The sequence below is a fragment of the Rosa chinensis genome, chromosome 4 (assembly GCF_002994745.2).
Source record: "Rosa chinensis cultivar Old Blush chromosome 4, RchiOBHm-V2, whole genome shotgun sequence".
Lineage (NCBI taxonomy): Eukaryota > Viridiplantae > Streptophyta > Magnoliopsida > Rosales > Rosaceae > Rosa > Rosa chinensis.
Window position 1 is genome coordinate 37,064,799 of NC_037091.1, and position 18,587 is coordinate 37,083,385.

At 39.0% G+C, this 18,587-nt stretch overlaps 1 protein-coding gene and 1 non-coding gene across 2 annotated transcripts; both read right to left on the reverse strand.

Annotated features, from left to right (window-relative positions):
- Positions 1–10,086: 10,086 nt before the first annotated feature.
- LOC112199216 (BAHD acyltransferase At5g47980) lies at positions 10,087–11,412 on the reverse strand. Its single transcript, XM_024340260.1, has one exon. It carries the CDS (start codon positions 11,410–11,412, stop codon positions 10,087–10,089), a length of 1,326 nt encoding a protein of 441 aa, XP_024196028.1.
- A 6,410-nt stretch (positions 11,413–17,822) lies between these two features.
- Positions 17,823–17,929, reverse strand: LOC112201204. Its single transcript, XR_002936660.1, has one exon. It is a non-coding gene; the product is annotated as a small nucleolar RNA R71 (small nucleolar RNA).
- Between the last annotated feature and the right edge of the window lie 658 nt (positions 17,930–18,587).

Genomic DNA, 18,587 nt, shown 5'->3' on the forward strand with positions numbered 1-18,587 from the left:
CACGTCAACCTACTAAGCTCTCGCTGTTGGATGAGAGTGAATTTTGGCTGAGATTATGCAAGGGCCAAGAATGAAGTCACTCGATCATTTGGCCGAGAATGAAATTACTTGGCCATTCAGCTGAGATGAGGAAATTAGTCAAATAAGCATTAGGTCGGCCGAGAAAATAGAATATAGCTCATACGGCCGAAATGAAGGTGTTGACCGAAATCAGAGTTTCTCGGTCACTCAATCGAGATTATAGTTTTGAGTCATATGACTGGGCGTTGTTCAGTCACTTGACCGAGATTAGAGTTTTGAGTCTGAGATAAAGACATCGTTCAATCACTCGGCCGAGGTTTGAGATTTTGGGTCGAAAAACCCAAAAGATGATGAAAGTGGATCACACGGTTACATGGTTGGAAAATTCAAGTTCAAATGAGTGACTATGCAGATGGGCTGAGAAGGAGCTCAGATATGCTTGGCCAAGCCTAACTAACAAACATGGGCCGAGGAGTCCGTTCAACGAAGGAATCCACACAAGGAAAGAGTTCAAATCAATTAAGGATTTCAATTGTGAAGATTCCAGGTATCAGCCGAATCATAACATTTATGGATGAATCAACCCAAAAAAGGAAGATGAATCCTACTTGAATTTCACGTCTTAGATAGCAAGTTAGCCTAGGTTTTGATATGTATATATAGGCGCTTTAAACTCATTGTAAAGGGTCTGACACCACACAAACAAATCAATATACAACTTTTACTCACAAACTTTTCTCTTGCTATCTCATAGGTACTTTGCCTTCTATTCGACTTTTGCAACATGTTTCATTTCTAGTTTCTTAGTTTCAATTCAATTCTTTACCTTCAAGCACTTTACTTTCTTGTTTATTTACTTTATATGTACTTTACTTTTCGCACTTAGGAGTAGTTTGTAACGTAGAATTGTCATCCATTGATCTCTTTCAGCCAGTCCAGATTGGGTCGATGCGATTCGTTGTTCACATACACATAATCTCACAATGCTTTGACAACCGAGTCCACTTCACCTTCGTCTTCACCGTGATTTGCGAGTACCGTCATCCGATAAATCTCTCGCTTGTCACCTGAACCTTTGAGTTTACCCAAGAAGTGAACGTGACAGAAGATCCTGGTCTGGATTGATGACTAACCGAAGTCCTTGCAACAGAGACATTAGAACTCAAAGGCCGAGAGGGTTCCTTCCTCGGCCAACGATCATTTGATAAGAAGTCAGATACAAGTGCAAATCAAATCTGAACCTCGCTCAGCCATTCGGCTGCGAGTTGGCACGCCCGCGCAGTTTCAGAAGAACGATTCAACCGCGAGTCCCTCGGCCCTCTGTTGAAACCGAAAAAAATTCAAGAGCCCATAAAAAAAATTTCCGTAAAGGAAAAAGTGTAAAAGAAGCACATTGCTTCTAGAAGTTTATTTTAACTTTATCTACTATTGGGTTACTCTAGCTTTATTCAAATTCTACAAAGGAGAGAAAGTAGAGCAATACAACAATTAATGAAGCTGAAGGGTACACGTTCAACAGATAAAGGTAGAGTTATTGATGCCAAATTAATCACAAACTCTCAGCCTTGATATGTTTGAGTCCAACTCCATCACTATCAAGTCATCTTGGCAAACCCAAGTTGCCTATATATAAAGAGAGACTCTACAGCCAAAAAAAAGGGGGGACGGAGGAGAGGAACACAATAGCTTGAGGAGGACCGTGAAGAAGCAGAGGACAGCAGGCTAGGAGAGGAAGAAAGCAAGAAAGAAGAGGGTGAGACTTCCACCGATCTGCACCTTTTCCTTTGCTGTTCTCAAATGATGCAGGCTTCCAGTGATATCGAGCTCCGACACGGCGTGCCTTAGGGTGCCGATTGTCGTCGAGCTCCGGCGCGGCGTGCCTTAGGGTGCCGAAATTGTCTTCAAAGCTCCAGTGGCGGTACTTTAGAGTACCAATACTGTTTCAGAGCTGCAAGGCGTTGTATCATCCTCAAATTCTGGCGACGACTTGTTCTTTTAAAGTCTCAGCAGCAAGCCTTGCTCTCAAGTTCCAGCAGCGCCCCAAAAGTGCTCTGCTCAAGTTTGCAAGGAATGTCAAACAAGCAAGTTGAACTCATCTCTCTCATCCTCACTGACAGCAAAGAAAAAAAAGAAAGCAAAAAGCTTCCCTGTCAAACTATTCTAACAAAAATATCCGAGCAAAGAGAGTCCTTGAAACTTTGAGTCTGCTGCTCTCAAAACTCAAAGCAAGCTCGGATGGTTTTCTCTTCAACTAGAATGAAAGAACGAAGGGAAAACAGCAAAAATTAACCGTGCAGTTCGACACTTCGACTTACCCACTGGAAAGTGGTTCACTTCATTAAAACAAATAAGGATATAAAGAAACTCGAGTGTTTCAGTTATTCTTCAGTAAGATGACAAAATCACCTTTTGGAATGTCACTTAATGGGGCATGATCACGTGATCGAGTTTTCTCCAACACACCAAGGACAAAACTCAAATAAAAAGAAAAGTCATGTTAAAGAAGACAATAATTAAGCTTGGCCGTGTGTGTTGTAGATTAATCATGAAAGTTCAATAAAGGTGGCTTTTCTCTTTGCATGAGACAAAATGGAACAAGGTCTGCTATGTAGTTTTAAACACACGCATTTCAATGTGAAAACAAATGCAAGTGCCAACATGTTCTTCTTCAATGACAACTGCAATCAAGGGGATAGAATTCGAGATAGCAGTTTCGATGATTCAAGGCTCAAAATTGGGTGATTAAAGTAAATTTGGTCTCACCCACAAATCGATGGAGTCTCTGAATATCAACTGAAGGGGGTTTCACCCCAGATTCTCCTAAATCCGGCGCAGGTCATTGAAATTTCTCCTATGAAGAAGCCAAGTCGCGACTTTGCCTTCCAACTATGCTTTGTTCATCTCCAATTCATCCTCAAGACAGGCTCGTGTTTGTCTGGGAAATAAAAGAAAAAAGCGAAATAGCTGGGGACAAAAGGAAAATAAGAAAGGGATGAAAATAAAAGCAGGGGAGAAGAAAATAAAAATAGTAGCTGGGCGCCCTTATCAAATTTGGGTCTCCGATAAACTTCTCACGGGTGTCCATAATAAATTTGGTGCCTGAAGAGTAAGAGGCTTCATGGGTGTCACCGAGTTCAAGACGAAGACTGCGAAACGCGACTTGAAGTTCATCGACATCGTGGGTGTCCAATTCCGGACATTGGTTCCGTGAAAAATACTTCGAAACCCAAAATAAAATTTCTTTTGGTACAAAACCAAGAAAGCTCAAAGCCACAACTCATGAACTACAATGGTTTGATCCCTTCACAGGGTATGTAGGCAATCTAGCGACCCACTAGATGCAACCACAAATTCAAATCGAATCCCAAACTCCACCAGTCAAATTCAGCCAATCCGAATCCCTGACTCCACTAGTCAAATTCATCCAAACACTAGAAAAAATCACATCATTCCCAAATTACCCAAAAACAAATTCGATGGCTTTAAACCCTGACAAATAACCCAAACACAAATCAAAAAAATAAATGGGTCATCTACCCATTTAAATCCCAAATGCCGGAACTACATGTGGTTTGATCTCGCAAGGGTATGTAGGCAATCTGGAATCAAATAATCTAGATGCAACCGCATCCTAAACACTTTTCCTATTCCAAAATCCAAGCCTTCCGATGGGTCGTTCACCTATTGGAACTCTTGAACTATGAGTGGCTTGATCCCTTCCCGGGTACGTAGGCAACCCATTCCAAAATTCGGGTGCAGCCGCAAAAACAAACAACCACACACTGGTTTCTTTATAAACGGAATCAAAGGGTGTTTCCCTTGTAATAAGGGATTGTAATTAAGAGACACATTCTGTCTTGAATGGGTCGAACCCGAAATGATTAAAACTCTATTATGTTAATGAATACGAGTGAAATTACGTTGAGTGACATTTTACACTTTGCGCAATTTTTTGCCCAACATAATTTTTGGCACGCCCAGTGGGACCCATTTTCCTTTTTATCTCCATTTATTAAGAGACTAATCGATTTCGTTACTTGTTTTTCTTAGGAAATAAAATGGTACCGCAAGTAACAACCTACTTCCATGAGCTCAAGGGTACTCAATCAGAGGATGGACGTGCAAGACAAGCTGGTCATCGAAAATCATTCATCATTGATCAAGCTTCAATTTCAAGCAATCTATCGAAGTCCAACCATGAGGTCAAAGTGAAAAAGACTTCTTTGACGATTGACAAGACCCATTTGAAGAAAACACCTTCAAAGAATGCCCTCAGAAATGCAAGGAAGAGGGTTGCAAGAGCTCTAAGGAGAAACGCCACTAAGGCTCAATCAGGGGAAGCTACTCAAGAAGTCAAATCAACGATAGCTGCCCAAAATACATCAACAACTTTGGAAGTCATACAGGCTTCAACAGTTGAGACATATCATGCCCCCGTCATCACTCAAATTATGATTGGCACAATTCCAATCAATTTGATCACTACAACATCAACATATGTGGCTACTCAAATCAACACATTTGCCACAGAAAATGCAATGGTGGAATCCACCAAGAAAGAAGATGAGGTTCTAACAAGGCCCGAAGCCCAGAACCTCAAGTCCTCACAACAAGCATCAACAGTCAATACAACTTCCAAACGATCACAAACTGTTAAGTTCATTTCGACCTCTGACAGTTTGTCCAAAGAAGAGAAAAGTGTTGCAATGCCACAGGGGGCATTCCAAGCCCGAAAAATGGTGGGGGCATTTCAAGCTAATATATCACAGGGGGCATTTCCCGAGTTTCAAGTCAAACCAGAACCTCATACTCGGTCAACAGAGACCTCTAAATGGTTCAAGGAAAATACAGACATAAAGTCTGAGACTGTGTTAGTTATGATGACTAATACATCAACACTTGAGGAGCAAATGCAACAATTGCAAGCAAGACTAGCTCAAGTTGAAGCAGAAGTAGCTCAAAAGCAAGCTTGCAAAGAACTGGAAGCCAAGAAGGGTGCGGATGTGGAGGCCAAAGTAGTTAGACAGCTAGCCGCTAAAGATGCTGAAATTGCTGACCTAGTGGCAAAGTGTGCTCTCCTTATGAATGAAAAGGACAAAAAGAAAAAGAACGACGAGAAGTCTGGTCATTCTGATTCAAATGCGTTCACGCTACAAGATGTCAAGACTATGATAGCTGAAGGGATCAGAGAATTCCAGTTGTCTCTAAATCCCCCAGTTTCTGGGTATCTGAAACCATATCCTGCCCATTATGATGCATTACCATTTCCCAAAGGGTATCAGAGGCCAACTTTCGACAAGTTTGACGGAGTAAATAGTTCTCCTCATGAACATTTGGCTCATTTCTACTCAGCTTGTGGGGAAACATCACAGGTTGATGCATTATTAATCAGGCAATTTGTCCAATCTCTTAAAGGAGCAGCTTTTACCTGGTACACTCAACTACAACCTGGTTCTATAGTCACATGGGATGACATGCAAAAAGCCTTCCTAGCACAGTTTGTCACCTCAAGGAAGAAAGTCTCAATAATTGATTTAGCTTATACTAAACAAAGGCCTGATGAAGGTGTCAATGCGTTCATTTCTAGATGGAGGAGCGTAAATCTCCAATGTCCGGAGAAACTGACAGAAAAATCTGCAGTACAAATGTGTTCAAACAATCTCCTCACAGAAATAGCAACTTTTGTCAGCACCGCAGAGCCTCAAACATTCGATGCGCTTGTCTCAAAAGCTAGTAATGTCGAAAGACAGACTGCTCGTAAGAAAACTGACAATACAAGGGACTCACTAGCTACCTTTGTCAAAAATGACGAAAAGTCAAATGCGTGCAAAGGAAAAGAAAGGTCAAGAAAACTCACTCTTAAAGAAAGAAAAGAAGTCAAGTACTCTTTTGATGATGATGACGTCGAACAAATATTCAGTGAGCTCTACAAAGCAAAAGCAATTGAGCTTCCTGAACCAAAACGATTGAGTGATATCAACAAGACCAAGAACCGCGAATTTTGTCGCTACCATCGTATTGTCAGTCATCCAACAAGGGATTGTTTCATTTTGAAGAACATAATTCAGGAAATGATCAACAACAAAGAAATAGAGGTGGAGACATCGTCACCAAAGTGAAGCTCAAATTGTGGGCGATGAACTCAAATAGTGCTACAAAAAAAAAAAAGAAGAAGAGCTCGTTGGATTGAAAACTTGAAAGGCGATCCAAGCAAAATTTAGAGCCAAAAAAAAAAAGAATGATGAATGAAAAATGAAAAAGCCTGTTGAACGAAAAACCCACAAAGGGTAGTTCAAGCAAAAGTTAAGGCTAAAAAAAAAAAAAAAAAAAAACACCCAGAACTACGACGGCTTGATCCCTCAAAAGGGGTACGTAGGCAGTCTAGTCTTAAAACTAGATGCAGCCACCCCAAAAAAAAATTTATTTGCCCAAATCAATTGGGTGAACTACGTTTGGCTTGATTCCTTACAGGATACGTAGGTAGTCTAGCAAATAAACTAGATTCAGCCATATTTTCAAAACAATCTCTTTGTTTCTTAACATATTTTTCATATGAGATTAAATAGAGAAGCAGAGATTGGTTTATCAAGTTGCTGCTACATGAGCATCATCAGTTGATCGTTGGAATCTTCTTCAAAATATGAATCAAACTCCGACAACCAGCAGGAAGCATTCGGTTTATCAAAACATAAGAAGAATCATACAACTGGCAATTTCATGGTAGCTCAAAAGTTTCCCAAATCCATAATTATGAGGTTTGCTGAACACGTGCATAGGACGAAAGGATGCAGCTTGTCATCAAAGCTCCTGGAAGGAATACAAGTCAATGAAACTCTTCGAGGGGAAATCTTCTTGAGGGAGATCTGAGTGAGAAGAAATCTTCTCCAAGTTGATTCAAGTGAGGAGAAATCTCCTCAAAACAGATCTAAGTGAGGGGAAATCATCACGAGGTTGATTTAAATGAGAGTGAATCTCCTCGATGAGGATCCGAGAAAGCCAAATCGAAGTCCCCTCGAACTTGATGTAAGTAAGGAGAAAGCTCTTCAAGAAATATTTGAGTGAGAGGAAACCTCCTCAAGGAAAATCCTGGTGAGCTGCAATCCCTTCTAGGCTGATCCAGGTGGAAAGGAAAAATCTCTTCCAAAACACATTTACTCACAGACGGATTATGATCAAGTGCTACAAAGCTACACAATTCTCAAGAACTCCTAGCATGTATGAGTATAAACTACAAAGCACAAATGTTGTCAAGCCTCGCACGCACAAAGCTGTTCCACGCACGACGCTTGAGGGGGCAACTGTTGAAACCGAAAAAAATTCAAGAGCCCATAAAAAAAATTTCCGTAAAGGAAAAAGTGTAAAAGAAGCACGTTGCTTCTAGAAGTTTATTTTAACTTTATCTACTATTGGGTTACTCTAGCTTTATTCAAATTCTACAAAGGAGAGAAAGTAGAGCAATACAACAATTAATGAAGCTGAAGGGTACACGTTCAGTAGATAAAGGTAGAGTTATTGATGCCAAATTAATCACAAACTCTCAGCCTTGATATGTTTGAGTCCAACTCCATCACTATCACGTCATCTTGGCAAACCCAAGTTGCCTATATATAAAGAGAGACTCTACAGCAAAAAAAAAGGGGGGACGGAGGAGAGGAACACAGCAGCTTGAGGAGGACCGTGAAGAAGCAGACGACAGCAGGCTAGGAGAGGAAGAAAGCAAGAAAGAAGAGGGTGAGACTTCCACCGATCTGCACCTTTTCCTTTGCTGTTCTCAAATGATGCAGGCTTCCAGTGATATCGAGCTCCGACACGGTGTGCCTTAGGGTGCCGATTGTCGTCGAGCTCCGGCGCGGCGTGCCTTAGGGTGCCGAAATTGTCTTCAAAGCTCCAGTGGCGGTACTTTAGAGTACCAATACTGTTTCAGAGCTGCACAGCGTTGTATCATCCTCAAATTCTGGCGACGACTTGCTCTTTTAAAGTCTCAGCAGCAAGCCTTGCTCTCAAGTTCCAGCAGCGCCCCAAAAGTGCTCTGCTCAAGTTTCCAAGGAATGTCAAACAAGCAAGTTGAACTCATCTCTCCCAACATAATTTTTGTTGTCAGTGAGGATGAGAGAGATGAGTTCAACTTGCTTGTTTGACATTCCTTGAAAACTTGAACAGAGCACTTTTGGGGCGCTGCTGGAACTTGAGAGCAAGGCTTGCTGCTGAGACTTTAAAAGAACAAGTTGTCGCCAGAATTTGAGGATGATACAACGCCGTGCAGCTCTGAAACAGTATTGGTACTCTAAAGTACCGCCACTGGAGCTTTGAAGACAATTTCGGTACCCTAAGGCACGCCGCGCCGGAGCTCGATGACAATCGGCACCCTAAGGCACGTCGTGTCGGAGCTCGATATCACTGGAAGCCTGCATCATTTGAGAACAGCAAAGGAAAAGGTGCAGATCGGTGGAAGTCTCACCCTCTTCTTTCTTGCTTTCTTCCTCTCCTAGCCTGCTGTCCTCTGCTTCTTCACGGTCCTCCTCAAGCTGCTGTGTTCCTCTCCTCCGTCCCCCTTTTTTTTTTTTTGCTGTAGAGTCTCTCTTTATATATAGGCAACTTGGGTTTGCCAAGATGACGTGATAGTGATGGAGTTGGACTCAAACATATCAAGGCTGAGAGTTTGTGATTAATTTGGCATCAATAACTCTACCTTTATCTGCTGAACGTGTACCCTTCAGCTTCATTAATTGTTGTATTGCTCTACTTTCTCTCCTTTGTAGAATTTGAATAAAGCTAGAGTAACCCAATAGTAGATAAAGTTAAATAAACTTCTAGAAGCAACGTGCTTCTTTTACACTTTTTCCTTTACGGAAATTTTTTTTATGGGCTCTTGAATTTTTTTCGGTTTCAACACCCTCATTTCGGCCGAGATGATTTTGAGGCAAACACCACCAATCACCATGGTACGATAATTTTGGGCTTAATACTTCCCTATCTTGACAATGATATATACGCTTGCGTAAATGTGTATCAAGTCAATGGCGCCGTTGCCGGGGATTAGGGTTTAATGGCCTTAATCCCTTGGTGAATATGTTCTTTAGGTCACTTTAGCATATTTTTATTTCTGAATCTATTGACCCATGAGCCTTGAAAAGCCTTGGTTAGGTTCTTAATGCCATTATGAATTGAATGTGACCATTGTCGGAATATATTTGTGCATTGAATTTGGCTAGGAGGATACCCAAATGACCTAATTTCCATTTCTTGATTAGTTTCTACTATCTTTACTTTTAGTTGTAATTTTAATTTTTAATTGTCAATTTTATTTTTCGAAATCAAACATGCAAATTTCACAAACCACTTTCATTGTCAATATCACTTGGTTGTGAGATTCCACATTCACTTGTGATTCTCTTGAGCCATTTTAGGCTTGGTTGTTCCGAGCCGGGCATGTAAATAGCTTGGTGCCATATTTTTAGGTTTTGTTTGTTCAATTGTTGGTGACTTAGTAATCAGCATAACCAAGAATTGGAGTTAGCTTTTCAATCCCCGTGGTACGATAATTTCAACTTCAAATATTTCCCATTTCTTTGATGACCGTGCCCTTATTGCGCGTAAGTTGCGTTTAAGCACCAAATCATTGGCCCATGGGATACCTAACAAAATGCATTTATGTTCAGGATGAGCGAATTTAGATGGTGGATTGACAAAGGTTGCAAAGGCGACACATCCAAAAATACCTATACGAGAGTAATAAGGAAGCTTATTATAGAGAATTTCAAATAGAAGACAATTGATAGGATAGACAACAGTGATAAAACACTCCCCCAAAAAAGAAATAGTTTACTAAATGAACAAGATATTTTTGTAACCAAATTAGCAACCTTTAAATCTAAACTAAACTACAACTCAGATAAACAAATCCAAAATACAAATTTAACATGGAAGCTGATGTGAAAAGTACATAGCATCTAGTTCCTTATACAACATGTTTCCTGGCATAATAAACTCCGCTAAGCTTTCATCCACACAAAGATGAGGCTTTATTTTATTTTATTTTATTTTCTTAGGGGTGGGAGTTACATATCAAATAACAGTGGGATTGAGAGAACCATATGCAAGCAGCTCCTTATTGGTTTCAATTACAGCCATGTCCTCTCCTTTGAAACTCAAGATTGCTTCTATGCCTTCGCCATCTTTTGTCTCAATTAATACAATTACATTGTTTATAGGGATACCTGGATGAGTGACCCAAGATGGATTTCCCCATCCAAAATTGGCTTCATAGAAGCCAAACCTACACCAACTAGAGCATAAATAGTTATTCATGTCATTTTTACCCATTATATCCATACTCTCATTCAAATGCTGGCAGATATCATCCCTGCTATCTCTATTACTATATTTCACTTTAAATTCTTCAATGGCTTCCCGTAGAAGAGCAACCAAGCTTTGAAGAGTTGCATCAGTTTCTTGTGTCTTTACTAATACAGGTGCTACAATATTTCCCATTAAAGTGGGATGCTCCAATACTTTCCGCATGTTTGTTGCTAGATGCAGATTGGCTGGCCGTGTAAAACCCAAGTTTGATGTTGATGCTTCCATTGCACATTTCCAAATAAGCGCTGACACTACTTCAACACGAGTTGGATTTGGAACGGTGGCACTTGTGGCTTTAGACTTGAGATGTACAATGTTTGAGGCATCAAACACAAATCTTCTTTGTACGCAAGCTTCATTATTAACAGATTTCATGGAAGTTGGCAATGAGTTAGTGATTAAATCTTGTGGTGGGTAAAGAGATGCTGAAACACCAAATTCTGCAGCTGGAAGAGCCGCTACATCAGAGCCAAGGCCCATTGCTGCCCAGCTACGGATGAATGTTCCCCGTGTGAAGCCGTCCGCGATCTTATGTGAAATGCTAACCCCAATTGCAAGTCCACCACATTCAAAGAAGTTGACTTGGACTAATAAGAGATAGCCTGTGCTTTCAAATGTTGATTCTATGTCAATGGGAAGTAATTGATTTAGTATTTGAGGATGGGGCTTTTCCAAAACCTTTGATATAGGACAGTTGACACGGGTTTGGATAAATGCTGCCCCATTATCATTGCAACAGATTGAAAGAATGTTGTTGTGGCTAAATATTCTTCCCGCGAAGGGATAGAAGTGGTTGAGGGTTTCAGATAATGAAGTTTTCAGAAGTTTGGATCTTTCAGTAATCATAGAGTGGTGGTGATCAACTGTATTGATCTTATGATCAGTGGTACTATTATTAGGATAGAAGAGAAGCAGGGGGGTATACAAGTCTGGTACAAAGTGATCAAAAACAGAGAGGTTGGAAGTCATAAGGTGGTGAAGAGTAGAAGATGATGGTGTAACTGTTTCCTTGTTGATCACTTTAACCATCATTTCTGAACACATTTTGCTCCACATGTATATGAGTTTGTTAATAAAAAATTCATCTATATAAAGACAGATGATGCATGATCCAATAAAAATCAGCTTCTCTCATCTTCTGTATGCATTTTATGACCATTAAAAAATGTGGGCGTCATCACCATCTACTGTTTTGCTTATTAATGTTGTGCCCTTTTTGTGAGGGAAGAAGTGCGATGTGTGCTTGTTTTGCGTATAATGGATTAAGTTTTTCCTGTTTAAGTTTGAGGTTAATTATTGTGTATAGGGGTGGGTTCGGTTCCAAACGGTTCGGTTTTAGGCCGAAACTGAAAACCGAACCGAATTGGAATTCAGTTCGGTTTGGTTCGGTTTTGCATTTTTGAGAAGTTGAAACCGAAAATCGAACTGACCCAAACGGTTCTATTCAGTTAGGCCCTGTTTCGGTTTTTTTGTTTTTTTGTTTTTCATTTTTTTAAGTAACAATCATTTAATATGTACAACAAAGCTTGTTTATTGGGCCACAAATCAAGTAAGCGCCAGAGCAATTCTTCCAGTACGCGCCACCTGTAAAACCCACAAACACAACCAAAATCATTCATATTTGGAAAGCAAGAACGAAGCCCTATTGGACAAAACAGCCTACTCAAAAATTATGAGACAAGACTATGATTGCAAGACAAATCTCACAAAAGTCAAAATTCTTGCTGGTAAGTACATCACAACCTGCCTAAAACAGCTACCACCAAAAAAAAAAAAAAAAAGCGTCTTACTTCCATTCGAAACCAACAATCTCAGCCTAATAGAACCAATTGCAGACAAACCCCAAAACTCAAATTGGGTATTCACCCAATTGAGAAATAACATCAAATTTGTAAATGGGTCCAGATTAAATTTGAATAAGATGGTACCTTTCTGCGAAGATGTTCATTGGGGATGCCGGAGATTCTTTTGATCTCGCCGGGCCTATACTCGACATAGATCCTTTCTATTCCTTCAACTTTAACCATACCTTGGCAACAAAGCTCGGATCTTTTAAACTCAGATCTTTTCTATTATCTGAGAGTTGAATCAGATAAATCTCATGCCTCTGCCAGGGTAGATCTTCACCTCACTGAACCTACAGAGTTCGGTCCTACTGTCCTAGCAATCCAACATGAAAATGTTAACAAGTAGAAGTAGTAAAACTGAAATGCTTGCAAGCCAAACAAACACACAGCCAAGAAGGAAAGGAGCAAACCCAGCTTATTAATTTCACGATGGTGATTGTGATCAACAATAGCTTTGACGCCATGGTAAAGTAGACCCAGTTTCAGATCTACTATTTTCATGAACTAAATATGAGAATAAAGGGTGTTGAGAGTGGCTGAAGTGATCTCCAATTCTCGATGACGATCCCGGTCCTTGGCAGTCTCCTTAGAGCGATCTTGAATTCTCAATGAGGCAAAGAAGAAAGAGAGGGCAGAGAGGTGGAGTAGAAAGAGAGGCCAGAATGAAAAAATGTCATGGAAACATTAGGGTTCGTAACTTAAAAGTCAAAGCGTGTTTTGACGAGAGAGTCTCTAACTCTGTTAGGTCATTTAGGTCCCGAACCAACCAAACAAAACGACGCCGTTTTACATATGTGAACAGTAATTCAGTTTTCGGTTCAGTTCGGTTTCTACCGAGCAAAAACCGAACCTAACATTGTGTGGTTCGATGCTGTTTTTTCTCGGTGCGGTTTTGTTCTGCTTCGGTTCGGATTTCAACGCGGCTTTTTTGGGTTTTTGGTTGCACGAGCCCACCCCTAATTGTGTATTCTTAATTGTTATGTGACAAAAAAAAAGTAATTATATATACACATTGTGACGCAGTCAGAAGTAACGGGGTTTACAAGCAATAAATCCTAAAAAGATAAATCTGGAGTCAACCAGAGAATTTGATAAAAAAAACTCTCATTTTTATTAATTTGATATGATAAAACTGATTCGAGTACAAAGCATAATGGTGCTTATGTAAGCATCCAAAACCCTAAATCATAATCTATCAAGAAATCCTAAAGAATCCAAATTAAAAAGGAAACTAAAAACCTAAAATAAAAGAATTCTAAAATAAATGTAAAACTAGCCTAAAAATATTAAATCCCTAATCGGATAATTAAAACGACATATTTTGGCCTAAATCCGTTAGGTCTCACGAATGTGAGTCTTGAAGATCTCGTCATTCCCGTTCTGCAAAGGTATCATGCGTCTCAAACGGACATTCTGGCCAAATTTTACTTCAATCCGATTCACAATCCAGAACCTAACTTTTCGCACGAGAAACCCAAAAAGTCCAAAACCAAATTTTCTTGGATATTGCAGCGGCTAGTAACCTCATTATGCGTGAATTACCTATTTTCCAATCACTCTTCTTGATTCCATGCCACTTCTTTATTTTCCTAGTTTTCAGGCTAAACCAGGCCCATTCTCGTCCTACATCACATTGGAATGTATTTTATACATACCCCTTCTTTTTAAAATTTTTATATACGTTTTACCCTCGCTACAACTATAAACTCAAAAGAAAACAAAAGGTAAAAGCTATGGACTGCCATAGATGAGGATGGCAAAGATCATCATCAGTTACAGAACTTCCTCTAACCATGCACCATGAATCACAATGTTGGAGAAAAAAATTTCAGACATCACAATGCATCTACAGGGTCGCAAACAATGTATGGGTTTGAGTGAGGCTTCATCTAGCTAGGTAGGAAGGCAAAGCTCCCACTTTGATTTGAAGCGGAGAGGAAGCACATCCCTTTTCATAATGTTCTTCCAAATTTATCCTTTCTTGATGAAAGGATTAAAATATTGAATTTATGCACGATTGGTAATAGGGTGCGGCTATTGCCACCCTACCATTTTCTTAGTTCACCTTACAAACATTTGAATTATTGAAAGATTATATTACCCAAGTGCAAAATGACTAGTAAGTACACTAATTTTCTAAAATCTAAATTTGTAAATAAAACTAAATACATAACCAATTAATTAAATACAAAGACTACTTAAATACATAACCAATTAATTAAATACAAAAACTACTTAATTTCTCATTGGATAACATTAATATTCTTCTTCTCCATCCAAATTTGAATTTATTACTTTTTTTTTGTCCTTTTGTTCTCTCCTCATAGTTAATTCGTTATACAATTTACAAAACCATTAGTGTTAACTTCGTCAAAATCTTTGCAATATTCTTTATGAACGCTGAAAGTAAAAAAAAAATAAAACACGAAAAAAATCAATCTTTTCTTCATTGCTCATAGTTGTTAACTTACTAATCTTTTGATATGGAATGAAATAGATGAACATTGATACTGAAAAAAAAAAAAAAAAAAAAAAAGAAGTAAATCAGATTATGATTTTAGTAGAAAACTTCAATATATTTTAGTTTTGTTATTGGTATAAATTAAATGAGAGATTTTCGTTATAAAAACAAATCTTTTTTAATTGGATATGTCATATAAGGATATTTCTAGAAAGAAAAATGGGTTAGTTAAGTAAATTTAATAATTGAAATTAAAATGTAGGGTGTAATGAGCAAGTAGGGTGAACAAAGTAAATGATAGGGTGGCAATAGCCGCACCCTTGGTAATATCATTTTCTTCCCATTTTAGCCAAACTAGCTAACTGAGCTATAATCATATCACACAATAAATTATTAATATATATATATATATATATATATATATGCATGATTGAAATTTGAATTGTCGTATTTGGTTCTTGTTAAAAACTAAAGATACATGATTTCATGTTTTTTCCCCCATGAGTAGGGGAAGATCGAAGATGAACATTCACGGAAAAAATGGACAAGAAATTTTATGGGGTGTCTATTTAGAAAATAAGCATGTGTAAATGAAATTGACTTAAACAGAATATTTTATTTTTTCTCTAATAACATAAAAAAAAAAGGATTTATTCAGCGCATAGATATGATTTATTTTCTTTTTTGAAATATTGCTATATAGTTTTTGTATTGAAGTCTTGATAATTTGGAGTCGTGGAGATAACAAAAGAAGGATCTCATTAGGTGTGAAAACTATAGTATGATTCACATCAAAGAAGACTCATAAAGTCAATGGAGTTGACAAAATATTAACTCTAAAATTAACTGGGATTGATTACCGATTTGTTAGGCACAATATTAACTCTAACATTCCTGCTTAATGCAATGTTGCCTAATCCTTCTTGGAAGAATTGATTTCTGATTTGTTAGGCACAATATTAACTAAAACATTAACTAGAGTTAGATTAGTTAGGCAGAGTATCACCTCTGATATTCTTGCTTAATGCAATGTTGCCTAACCCTTCTTGGAAGTTCATTTGTAATTCATTTTTCTCCCATTAGAAAAATAATAAGGGAAAATTTTGCAAACAGTAAACCAAGTAAAGACCACTAATAATTTTCATACATAAAGTTCCAAATCGAGCATTTTGGTACATGAAACTTGAAACCCGACCCACTATCTAGACGCAACGTCAATGACGCCGTTAGTTTCAGTGCCACCTAACCTAATTTAAGGGGTAATTTGGTCTCTTCGAGTTTTTACTTTGAGCATCCGGCTTTTTCTCTCTTCCTCTGGGCACCCACCCTTCTCTCTCTCTCTCTCACTCACTATGGGCACTGATTACACGCATTTTTATGCGCGTAATTACGTTCTAAACACTAGAATTAAGCTAATCTCCAAAGTAATTATTATGTAATTAATTCATTTTTATTTATTTTGTAGGAAATAAGCAGAGTTGTAGAAACCGAGATAAATTAGCTCGAAATTGGAATAATTGGGAGTTTTTGACAAAATAGATGAAGCCGGTCAACTGCGGTCAATGTTACGAAAAGAACTGAAAATATGTGGAAGAGCATTAATTGAGAAAATTCGAGAAGAGAAAATGGTTAATTAAATGAATATTAATTAACCAACTAATCAATTGGTTAATTATTCTTGCCAAAACCCAACAGCACACCACTTGCTCCTTTTCCCCTTTTCATTTTGTGACATCACGTGGCACACCTCAGCTTATCCCATCTCTCTCTCTCTTCACACAAGATCCCAGCCGCCCACTTCGAATTTCGGTCCTTGAGCCTTGAACCACCTTGGATACGACTACCGCCAAAGTATGAAATTTGCATCTACATTAGATTAGCTTTCGGCACATGAGATTTGGGTGAAGGAACCTCCCTAGCACCCGACATTCTCATTATATTGTTCACACTTTTCTAGTTTAATTTTCTTGCATTTTTATTAATCGCTTTGCATTTTATTACTTTTTGTTAAGTTCAAATCAACTCTCAATCATTGAATCCATCGACTCATTGTGCATATTCACTTTGAGGCTACAAGTTAGTGGCTTTGAATAGGCTTGGTGTGAGCTAAGCCGAGCATTGCCAAGGCTTGGTGCCTTCATTGTTTATAGTTTTTATTTTACTTTTATTTTTTTCTTGTGTGCTTTTAGTCCTACCGCAAATTATCTTGGTTAGATCAAACACCTAATCCCCGAGGTACGATAAACTAAGGTCCAATTAGTTCCCTTACTTGACACGATTCGTACGCTTGCGAAGAGTATATGCATCAAGTCAATGGCGCCGATGCCGGGGATGAGGGTTTAATAGCCTTAATCCCTTGGCAATTGGCAATTAGGGTCACTTTTAGCATACTTTTATTTTTATTTTTATTTTTATTTCTATTTCTCATTTCTTTTTTTAGTTGTTTAGTTTCTAATTTTATTTTTCAATACTTGTTAAGTTTCCTTCTTTTCTCACCCTCTAATTAATTGTCAAAAAAATTAATTGTCAAATTTTATGGTTAGTAAACTTGGTAAATATTTTGTGTTTATTTGACTATTGAGGTGCTTATTGTTCTAGTGTTTCTTTATAGGTGTATGAGCAACACGTTACTACCTATCAATTTAAGGAGTGGTCGCACTTTGCAAAGACTTCCTAGACAAAGGCCAAGGAATCTTTCACGAACACCTCCAAGGCCAAGAGTACCTCCAAGAGATCCCTCACCGAGTCCGATTAGATCACCGGTTAGAGAGATGGTGGAAAGACCTATTAGGGAGTTCTCTAGACCTTCCATGACCAATACGGCATCATGCTTAGTACTTCCAGACAGAGATGTGGATTTTGAGATCAAGCCACAACAATTGAGCATCTTGCCTATTTTCCGTGGGATGCCATCCGAGAAGGCCATCAACCACATGCAAGACTTTGAGGCGATTGTGAGCACTATGTCAAAGGGTGGACTTCCGGAAGGTGAGTTAAAGATGCGGTTGTTTCCTTTCTCACTTAGAGATGATGCAAATGGATGGTTTTTGAAGCTACAACCAAGGAGTATACGATCATGGGATGAGTTGACGGATACTTTCTTGGATGCTTACTACCCACCACACAAGACCACTACCATGAGACATGAGCTCTTACTCTTCGCTCAACGCGATCATGAGACATTTTGGGAGGCATGGGATAGGTACAAGGATATTTGCAATGCATGTCCCCATCATGGTTTGACTAAGTCAATGATGATTGACGGCTTCTATGGTGGTTTGTTACCACATGAGAGGAGGAGGGTTGATGTTGCCGCACAAGGTTCACTTCATAGTCATGGTCAAACCGAGGCATGGGATATACTTGATCACTTGGGTCGACAATCGAGGCAATGGGATGATCATGACTCTAGGAGAGAAAGATTGAGGAAAGATCCATATTATGACACCAAGAGCACTCATGAGACACGGGTTGCCCAAGAGAGCTTTAGTGCGGATTATAGAAAGCTTGAGAGGAAGCTTGATCTACTTCTTCAAGCTCAAGAGCATGGTGCACCTGCACATCATGTAAAGGCCGCCTCTATGCCTTCATCCTTATGTCTACTTTGTGAGTCACCTACACATGCTACTAGTGAGTGTCATTTTGCCTCTAGCTATCCAGATTTTGTTGATGAGCATGCTAAAGCGGTTGGTAGTTTTCCAAACCGACCAAGGAATGATCCCTATTCAAGTACTTATAATCCGGGGTGGAGAAATCACCCAAACTTCTTATGGAGAGATAGTGGAGGATCTTCTAGTGCACAACAAGGTGGTGTTTATTCTTATGGAGGGCAACAAGGCCCAAATTCTTCATTTCGTGGTTCTCATGGCCAAGGGTCTTCATTTGGTACTTCTCATGGA